The 10,655-nt window shown below is 42.9% G+C and overlaps 1 protein-coding gene across 1 annotated transcript; it reads right to left on the reverse strand.

The window, feature by feature from the left end:
• Window positions 1–431: 431 nt before the first annotated feature.
• rassf9 (Ras association domain family member 9) lies at window positions 432–10,385 on the reverse strand. The gene is made up of 2 exons (XM_029434182.1): window positions 10,250–10,385; window positions 432–2,781 (listed from the first exon to the last, which is right to left on the reverse strand). Exons 1-2 carry the CDS (start codon window positions 10,294–10,296, stop codon window positions 1,524–1,526), a joined length of 1,305 nt encoding a protein of 434 aa, XP_029290042.1. The 5' UTR covers window positions 10,297–10,385; the 3' UTR covers window positions 432–1,523.
• Between the last annotated feature and the right edge of the window lie 270 nt (window positions 10,386–10,655).

The following is a 10,655-nucleotide window of genomic DNA, read 5'->3' on the forward strand; positions in this document are numbered from 1 at the left end:
AAAACATGAAACGTGCAAGAAGTAGTAAACCCCTCGTTCTATCAAAAAGTGTGAGGCATCGGGGCGAGATTGTTCACAAGATCTCTGGCCTTTCATGCTCGCTGGAGTTACTTAGTGGCTTGAAGCGGTGAAGGAGGGCAAAGCAGGGGGTGGGGGTAAGCAATTAGTGTGTGAAATAGATATCCTCTGCTTTTCCTGCAGCCAGCCCATTTTGCCCCGAGTACAAAGTGTTAGTCTGTCAGCAGTACCTTGACAAGAGGAGAGTGCTCGCTGTTGTTTGTGCTCGCCTGGCGACCATCTTGTCTGATTATGTGCTGCAGTGACGGGAACGGGGATCTGTGCTCGCTGTGTCATTTCTTTCTGGTAACTCAAACCTTTGAGGAGTCTATAACATTTGGCATCTTGACTTGTTTTGTCCTTCGTGGTTTTACTATTAACACTTTCGAGTCCAGAGGAAATCCTTAAATCATCAGTGACATTTACAGTATTAGTGTTTATTATGAAATGCACATTTAACTTTATCACAGCTTTTGTTTTGAAGCATGATTAACACAGATTTATTTTGTGTTGTTTTGGCCGTAAATATGAAGCAGATGGAGATAATTATTATTATTATTATAAAGTCATAATACAAATCTCATCTATAAAATACAATTTCATGATAAATAAATATCTTTTCTCTTATTTTATCAAATTGTCTTTACAAGTTGTGCCCGTGTCATAAGAATCATCATGTACAGTGGATACAGCCGTATATTTACAGTGTAGTCAAGAGGGATGTTAAACTTTTAACAAACCTTAAATTCTACATCCAAAAACAGTTAGCTCTCTGTTTTAATATAAAACATCGTTAATAGACTTATACATGTAGACAAAGAAGTGCAGCTTCATAAAGAGCTTAAAACTTTAAGAAGCGAAAGAAGCATACATTCACCATTATTAGGAAATGAAACAAAAACACAGAAAAGGCTTTTAAGTAACTCCGCCTGGTGCACCTTAGACGTGGTTGTGCTAAGAGAAGAGTCTTTGCTTTTCTGGGGGAAATGTCCACTTAAAAGTCGGATACCCTAACAACCAGTGATGGACTGTAGCTGGTGCATACATAGCTTAAGTTTAGTGCCTCTCATGTATTTGTTACGTTTAAATCAGAGACCTAAGCATCTGTTTTCTTGGAAAATAACATTGTGGATAAATAAACCTTTTAATTCAACAATTATAGTCATTAATGATCAATATGTTGATTATTTCCTCGATTGATGGACCTGACATTTGAGAAGCTTTTGCTTAAAAATGACTAAAATACTTATTTATTTCCACAATAAGTGCTGATTTATTTTCTGTCAATCAACTAATTGTTTCCGGTCCAGATAAGTTACCTTCATAAGTCCTACAAGATAGCACAGATTTATCTTTCAGAAAAAAACAAAGCTTAGCTCTGTGTCATGAATGCAATGATACAACACATACAAACAAACTGGAGTAAGTGAATACAGAACAATCAATTGCAGGGTCAACTGGGTTGTTCAAACGTCTGTGTCCAGTGGGGGAGGGAAGTCGAGACACGGTGACAGCGAGTCCTGACTGTGTGTGGAGCTAATCCCCGTGTCTGAGTCTGTGTCTGTAATGTCTAGAGGGGACAGGCTGTGTTTGAGTTTCACTGCCTGTGAGACGTTGCACTGAGTCTCACTTGTCAGAGTGACAGGACTGGACTTCTCCTCTTCTCCTCCGTCCCCAATTTGCAATGAGCTCAGCTGGGCAGCCAGCTGCCAACATTCCTGATCCTTGGAGACCAGCGTAGCATCATAGTACTTAAGCTGCTTGTCTATTTCTGCAGCTTGGTTGTGAAGGGACACGCCAGTGAAGAGGCTGTGTTTCACTTCACCCTGCAACCTCTCCAGTTCAGCGGTGTAGAGCGATTCGTTGGTCTCCGGGGGGATCCAGGAAGCAGCCACGGCTCCTTCCTGTTGCCTGTGCTCATATTGGCTCAGAGGGTCGTTGGCCCTCCTCAGCTCAGCGTCAATGTCCCGGGAGAGCTGGAGGATGAGCTCCTGGTGCCTCTGAACCTGCAGCTCGAGCTGTTCCACTCCATCGCTGGTGTACAGGTACTCCTGCAGCTGCTCGTCGATGTCTGCCTCCAAACTCTGACCACAAGCCTGAGCCTGTGAACCCTCGGACTCGGCCTCCTCCTGCTCTTGCAGCTCAAACTGCTCCACGTCCAAATCCAGCTCCCTCATGTGCTGGATCTGCTCCCGGATGGTGTGGTCTTGGTTGAGAATAAGCTGCACCATTCGGTCGATCTCATCGGCGCCCGGGGAGCTCTTGCTCTCCTTGTGAAGCTTTTCCAGCTTCCGGAAAGCTTTTTTCACCATGCGCTTTTGCCTCTCCACCGGCAGAGCCTGGTTGTACTGAGCATGACCTTGCTTTGGCTTGGCCCCCTTGGACTTTCCACCCTTCTTGGTGGGCTGAAGCACAAAATCGCTGGTTTTGACTAGAGTAAACTGGATAAAGGGTCTCTGGTCACCCCAGGCGTACCAGAGTCTCAGGATTCTGGTGAGAGGAGGCAAGGCTCTCTCAAAACCCTTCCACCGTTCAACGAGACAGAAGTCTTTGGGTTCCCCGTGCAGGAGCCGCTTGCTCTCTGGGATTGACTTGTGGTCATCCAGTAAAGCCTGAATCAAATCCGCACATGTTGTGTGCTTAGTTACTCCACAGACGACCTTCTCCTCTTTGCACACCGTCACCTGAATCTCCTTTCCTTCCACAGGCTCGGCATCTTTTGTCCTGGTAAAGAGACAGAGAAATAAAGCTTAAACAGCTGTTGTGGTTTTGGAATGAAACATTTGGAAGTCTTAACCCCTTAACATTACATAGATATCAACAACACATAGAAATCATCATCCGGAGCACTTATAACCAGGGTCCAGCCTTGGGACCTTTGTTAAACGTCATACCCCTCCCCCGTTTCCACTCTGCTTCTATGCTGTCATTTGTCTAAAGACAATAAACAATACAATTTCAAATGACATTGCTTTTTAAGAGTATAGTTCTTCAGGGATCTTTAGTCACGCTAGTGCCCTGGCGCCACAAACAGTAATGTTGCTCTGACTGTTGATTGGTCCACCGCTTTAGTCCAGACTATTTAAAGTTTTTTGCAGACATCCATGGTCCCCAGAGGAAAAAGCCTCCTGACTTTTGTAATGCCCTGCATTTACCTCGAGCCTACACTATGTTGAAATCTGGTACAAACATTTACGTTCCCCGATCAACAAACTCTAATAACGTTAGTGATCATCTGACTTTTAATTTTGCGTTTGTCCAATACTTGCAAAACCCACGACAATCCCATCAGCCTCAGCTGTACTTTGTGCTAATTAGCTAATGTTAGCACGCCAATAACCCAAATTAAAATGGTGAACATGGTACATATTATACCAGCTAAACATCAGCATGTCTGTATATTCATAGTTAGCATATTAGCATAGCATTTTGTACAATTTCACCAAGACAATAGTTCCCCTGTCGACTCTTCTTTACATATCAGACAGTAGAGGTGACAGGAAGTGAAGGGATAGAGACAAGAGTTGAGTTTACATAGTCAGTTAAGTTAACCATTGCTATATTAGGACAAATACTTTTTTTAAACAACAAAGAATTTGAACATAAAACAAGTTCAAATGCTTCCCAAGATTTACATCAGCAGTTACAGAGCTGCAGCTTGAAGTACACTCCACACACTCTCCTGTTCATGCTTTAGAAGAACCTTCGACTATTCTAAGTCGTATATTTACTTAAATAGATCCCACTTTGATGGCTTTCCATTAAATGAGCAGAACACTACAGCCGCTCATGTTGTGTTCCCTGTGCTTGATTCTATTACACTGCTCCTCTTCGTCCTCCTCATCACAGATGATCACTTAATGGTTCAGTTCTGAGCTACGTAACCCCGAGGCTCTCATATCTTTTCGTCTGGGCCGTAAAACTTACTCAAAAATTGACCTCTGATGGACCAACGATATCAATTCTTTACCTGCTTAATGGACAACCGGTAATATCCAGTCGTTAAATGATAGGCACGGGCTATACAGACATCCACCACATGAACAAGTAATCAAATAGGTGGATAACATTTCGAGACATTTCAATTAGATTTCAAAATAAAGAATGATCTATCATTTATAATAAAGCAATAATCCGCCATTCACATGATTAATTACGTTAACTCTGATGTACTGTCGCTGCCAAGTTTGTGTCTCAGTGAATCACTCATATTTAAAGTTAAAGCCTCCTCTGAAAGCAAAGACGAAGCAACAACTCAGACAGTTCAATCTCAAAGACACCAGAGAAAGATTAACCATATTATATCGCCGAGAGACACCAAACTGCCGCTCCTCCTCTAACAGGGATCTGCAGACTGGTTGCAAAACCGCAGACCAACATTCCTTCCCTCCCAAAATCAAACAGGCAATACTTGAAACTGCTAACAGTCATAAATCAGATTAATGTGCGTGTAATCCTGTTTAATGTCGAGTTTCATCTTCAGTCCACAAAAGGGATTTCAGACAGTAAACGGGGACACTTGTTCACGTTATCTGACAGAAACCACAAGGACAAAACTGTGTTCAACCAGTAGTACAGCTGCATATAAGGATTTGTGCACATTTACAAAAATGAAACAAATATTATAGGTGTTTAACTTGGCTATCAAATGTGAGGTGTTGTTCTTCGCCTCGGTACAGTCTGTAGTAATGTTCACGTGACTGCAGTGTCTTATCTGTGCAGAAACGCTGACTGCAGCCCACATTAACCACTGATCGTCTCGAGGGTGGACAAAAATACACATCCTCTGAAGATGATACAGATACTACCGTCCTGCACGCCGACACAAGCAAGTGAGATGTATTAGGAAGTATTCAAAAGGGAGAACTTAAATGCTGCATTATCTCTCAGTTTGCTGATTTTACAGTGTGATAGCAGTGTGTTTTGGTTCCCACACGGCATGAAAACACACAACTGGAGCATTGTGTAAACCGCCGGTGAATAAGGTCTCAGGAATGCGATACGTATGCAACAATGCAACAGGCTGGTTAATGGTTATGGAGACCCTTGGAGACGAGCGAGGCAAAGCAAATACCTGAGCTATGCGCAAGCCAAACAAATCCAGCAAGCCTCCGGCAATCAACGACAACAACCACGACGACTTTGACCTCAGTTACAAACCACCAGCTGCAGCGGGTGGACAGCGTGAAGGCTACACCTGTACAGGACAATGCAATCAAACACAACAGCTCCTGCAACACCTACACGTGATATGTCTGTGCAGCTTATAATACTAAATATGTGGGGATCACTGCAGTGCAACAGCACACGCCATGAGCTTCAGTAATGACCATAGTTGCTCCTAACTCACAGAAAAAGTAAATGTACTTAATTATTTTGCGAATACACGACTGCATGTTGCAGAACTACAGTTTTCAGGATGCTTCTTTATATTTGTACTCCATTCAGAGGGCATACAGTGTTGTACTTTTAGGAACCACTGCATTGCATTGCACTGGCCTAAACATGTGACAAACGTGTCGATGGCCACATCTGAACATACAGGTGAATAAACACGTTCTACAGACAATTGGATATTTCAGAGAGCGTGACCCGAAGCCCCTCAGCTGTGCAGGAAGAGGGTACAGCCATGCAGGGAAACACCTGTATTTGTCCTGGGCCACAATCACCAACGCTCACACAACATCCTGCCGCCGCAGTTCAATGGACAGAGGGAGGAAGGGGAAAAATGGATTCCATAGCGGTCACTGTGGTGTGTTTTAAAGCCCACTCTAATGTGAAGAAGGTGCTAACAAATCTACGTCTCATGTCGAGCAGTGGTAAAAATAAATCAGAGGCTCAGCTGACAAATATAATGTGATATAAAGTAAGAGTGTGAGTGACAAACATAGAAAAAGGATTAGAACATTTATATTTAAATATTTAATTAAGTCATGACCATGACTTTCATGAAGGTGGATCGTCAGCAGGCTAACTAGCAAATGTAGCTAAAGGCTAATTTGGGAAGCTACGTATGCTACAGTCTAAGATTTAGATTTTAAGGTGTTTCCAAGAATGCTAGGCTTCATAATCTGGACGTACACCAGCAGCTGTGACTTCACTAATAGGATTTCTGATTGCTGATGTTTTGCAGCTTGGAGGTTTCGAGAAAGTCTAAGCGGAGGTCGAGTTTCATCAGCAGGAGGAGCGAGCGACACAAACAGCTGACGACGATGAGGCAGAAATAAAGGAAACAAACATGTAGCATACTTTTCTTTTCAAGCGTGCTGAGGCTCCTTAATGAAACAGTAACTGCCACGAGACAAATTAAATTACATTTTGCAAGATACTCGAGTATTTTTCACTTTTGAGTTTGTAGGTTGAAAGTCAAATTCCCTAAAACTACTAAACCGTATCACTGCCACTAGTTATTTTCTGAGGACAAACATGTTAATGAGACTGTGCACAACATCCCAAATCCTCTCCATTCAACTCTCTGCCAGGACAAACACAAACACTGCACGCATCATCGGGCTGATTGCATCGCGGCTAATACCTAACGTTCATGAGGGCTGTCACTTTGGGTGCCATTTGATATTCACAGTTTGGGATTAAGCTGTGGTTCCAGACGCAACACGAGAGGGGGAGCCCTTATAGGTTAATACACGACAAAGACACTCCTGAAACGATGCCAATAGAATTAAGACGTGCGATGATTAATAGAAATATTTACATATAAAGTTGAGTGAGGATGCTGTAAAGGGAATAACAACGGACGGGTTAAACCTCAACACTTCACACTTGAGCAGACCCAAGAAACCTGAGCAGACCCGCTTGACCTCAAATTGAACTTACAAGCTGAGATGTGAGACATCAGACATGCGGGAGGAAACCACAGTTAAATGATATGCATTTTCAGCACAAGTTTGTGCGTAGCATGATTACGTTACAGCTCTACCACGGTGGCATGGCAATACCCATAACGACTACCTTGTAGACATGAACAATTCCCTTTGTGTAATAAATTTGCAGGCTACAAGTCACCGCAGAAGACTGCAGGCTGGTGGTTTGCTCATAACAAATGACAGAATTATAGCTTCCCGGCGTCTCGGCGTGTTTGCTCAGATCAATATATGATAAGGAGATGCAGATATCTACAACAGAAACAAAGATGTAGTCATTACTGCCAAGTATAATTGATATAAACTGTAAATCACTCCTCATAGGAACTGGAATACACCTAAATACATAAAAGATATTTCTTATTTACCTCTAGTTGTGGACTTTCAGGATTTGTTTCCCACATATTAAGATATCCATCTGTGAACTGTCTGCCAGCTCTAATACAATGAAAGTAATTGGGGATTTGTTTGTGGCGCTCCCAGCAATGACATTTAAACAAGACTTAAGTGTCTGCAGCCATGCTCGCAGCTCCGTCAGGCTGGAACTAGCCACGCGTGTTTTAGCACGCAGAAGGGAATTTCATTAGTTTTGGAGGTATTGGGTCATAAACCAAAGTATTTGACAAATTAAAATGTTGACCTTAAGATAGTTATGATATGTTATATGTTACAATTCATCCTGAGAGGAACACGTTGTACTAAATTGTTTTACTGTACTAAATGAAATGTTTTAGTCTGGAACGATCGCCTGCCATCGCCCTCCATCGACGCACAGATGTAGAGATGACGTGACATCTCTCTCTCGACAGGCTCTTTGTTGCTCACTGGGAGTTTTCATGAAACCATTTTGAAAACTATGCATGCAACAGATGCATAGCGCATTCGTACGTTGTTGAACATGCTCAAAAAACAACAACGTACACCAGCGTATTGCCGATATCTCATATACACCGGCATACGTTTCCGCCATACGGCAAAGGAATACGCTAGGAATGCGCTATGCATCTGTTCGTTTTGTATAAGTACGTGGTACGCTATCAATAGGCTCTGTATACGTTCATATATGTTGTATATGCTCATTTTCATATGTTTCTGTGTGACAGGGCCTTAAAGCTAAGGGACAAGACATGTTTGGAAAAGGTTTTATATGGCCTGTATAACCCACAGAGGGCCAGAACACAAGTTAAAACATAGAAATGACCAAAACTGAAGTTTGTTTCTCTCTCACGAAAACATAGATGTACAGGAAAGTGTACAAAGAGTGTGTGGTTTGTTTACACAGAGGATGTAGTGGAGCAGATAGTGGACAGGAGATGCTTCCTCCCGCTCTTATCCGAACGACGATGAGGGATCGGCGAGGAAATAACATCACTTCTCTATCTGACGATGTTGATCTCTGGGGTGACTCTCCCACTCTGATAGGCATCTGTGAGCAGAGACACAACACACCCCTTCCTCTGTGAAACCACCCCCCCCCCCCCCCCCCCCAGCAGGTCTGTGAATCACCAAATGAGCTATTGCTCAGTGAAGATAAATGGCTCGCCCTCTTTCAACACAAATACTATCATTTTTTATTGTTTGCCGCGGCCAACCAAACAATTTCAAACGCTAATTGGTCCCGTGCACAATCGTGTCACGCTGCTGCTGCGTTGCTCTGGTCACATGTCATTGGCTGCCAACCCTTTGATCTCAAAGCCTTTGACGGACACCAGCACGACACACGCTTTGATTCTTTAATGGTGGAGAGAATCAACTCTTTATTCTGAAGGTTATACAGAAGTGCTGACGTCTCAACTGACTGCACATCTCGTCATTCTTTTTGCAGCTCTGGTATCAGCCGTTTGGACATATCTACAGATCTAAACACTTGAGATAATTATAGGTGCCGCGGTGGTAATTACTACACAACATAAAAAATGATAATACATCCACTGGAGACAGCCTCAGTGAGACTGTTTGAAGTCATCAAAGATGCTTCATCTCAGCGCTGTGTGAAGTGAAAACACATCCATTCTGCTGCGGATGCCACTTTCAAAGAGTTTGTAGTGGTTTAGTATAAGAGCGTGTTTTTATTCTGAACTTAATCCAAACTCTTTCCGCTGAGTTTGGTGGTAAATACGTCTTAATAAGTAAAGCTAATGAAAATAGTTCTTTACCCACAATTAAAACCGTTCTGATCTGGTGTTGGCAACATGAGTTCCTGTCTGCGCCCTGCCAGGGATTGGATCATGACCTAGATACTCTAAAAGAGAAACTCTGTTACCAACTCGACACAACAAAGGTCTGCAGTCAAACCAAATAGAGTTTCTGTTGGGGGGACAGCTGCGGCTCAGTAAAGCTAATTTCCCCACCTTTTCAAAGCTGAGGCTGGATCTCAGCTGCAGCCAGGGGGAACATCAAAAGGCCGAGATAGCCACTCACAGAAAGCAAATTATACAAGTGTTGATGACGGGATGTCTCTCGACCTTAAGTCGCCCGTGACTCTGCTGTCCCAGATGAAACGAGTATTAAAACATCTTTGATGTAATTACAGAGCAACAGAATAATCGCTCACACCTTGTTACAGCAGTTTCATTCAGTGTGGATGTCACATTATGTGGCAAAAATGCACACACACGCACACACACACACACACACACACACACACTCACACACACACACTCACACACACACTCACACACACACACACACTGCCTTGAGTTTTGACAGATATACTTCTTCATTAACAATACTCCCACACATTACCCTTACTTACTTACTTTCATCCTCTCGAATATGGAGATTTCATTTTAGATCTTTGGGCTTTTAAATGAATAAAACAAAAACATTTAAAGACATCACCCTGGACTGGAAAAGCTGAGGATATTTTTCACTATTTTCTGACATTTTGTAGACCAAACAGCAGATTAATCAATAATTAAAATAAACTTTATTTGGATCCTACGTTTAAAACAATAAGTGTTGCACCTTTAAACCTAGAAGGTAATATTAATAGGACGTTTATATTGTGTCCCTGTGGTTCTTAAGTTGATTTAATAATGATGTGTCTTACTTGAAGGTGTATTTTATGACCAACAGTATCACCATGTTGCAATATATGGACTTTGATTGCTTATAATATAACTTGGATGTAAAAAAACAAAACTACATGTACAGTTTAGTCGACTTTGCCCCTCTCCTGCAGCTCACTCTTACATCGGTGCGCACTGCGTTGTGCGTAATCTCTCCCTCCTCAACATGCTTCCCAACTCGGGGGAAGAAAACACACTCAACAGGTTTCCCGTCAAGAAACCTCACTCTCTCCAAATTACCTGTTTTTCTGTCGAGCTTTCAGGAAGTTTTTTCCAAACGGAGCCATGTCTCAGGGGCGCGACGAAACAGACCAGCAATCCCAAATGCGTTACAGTCCCAGCATGGCAGGACGGCGGACACTTTGTGGAGTGTTCCTGAAAGGGTGGGGGTGTCTAAGTGTGTGTCCTACGTTGGGTGTCTACTGTGTGTGTCTACGTGTGTTCTACGTGTGTGTCACGTGTGTGTCTCTCGTTGAAACGCCTGCTTTACAATAATCCGTGTGTGTCTCCTCTGTTGAAACGCCTGCTTACAATTATTCCTCTCCATACCAACATAACAGCCAGGCCTCCATTGTGAGCGCTGACCTCCTTCTCTGCAGCAAATACACCACTTCTTCCTTGCCGCCTTCTCCGAGCCTCGAGAGTT

The sequence above is a fragment of the Cottoperca gobio genome, chromosome 6 (assembly GCF_900634415.1).
Source record: "Cottoperca gobio chromosome 6, fCotGob3.1, whole genome shotgun sequence".
Lineage (NCBI taxonomy): Eukaryota > Metazoa > Chordata > Actinopteri > Perciformes > Bovichtidae > Cottoperca > Cottoperca gobio.

What these genes read in the sequence shown, in the direction of transcription:
- rassf9 (XM_029434182.1), bottom strand. Translation starts at nt 10,296, where the DNA reads ATGGCTCCGTTTGGAAAAAACTTCCTGAAAGCTCGACAGAAAAACAG. An exon ending in AAAGCTCGACAGAAAAACAG is followed by an intron (nt 2,782 to 10,249) that starts GTAATTTGGAGA and finishes TCTCTTTACCAG; the next exon opens with GACAAAAGATGCCGAGCCTG.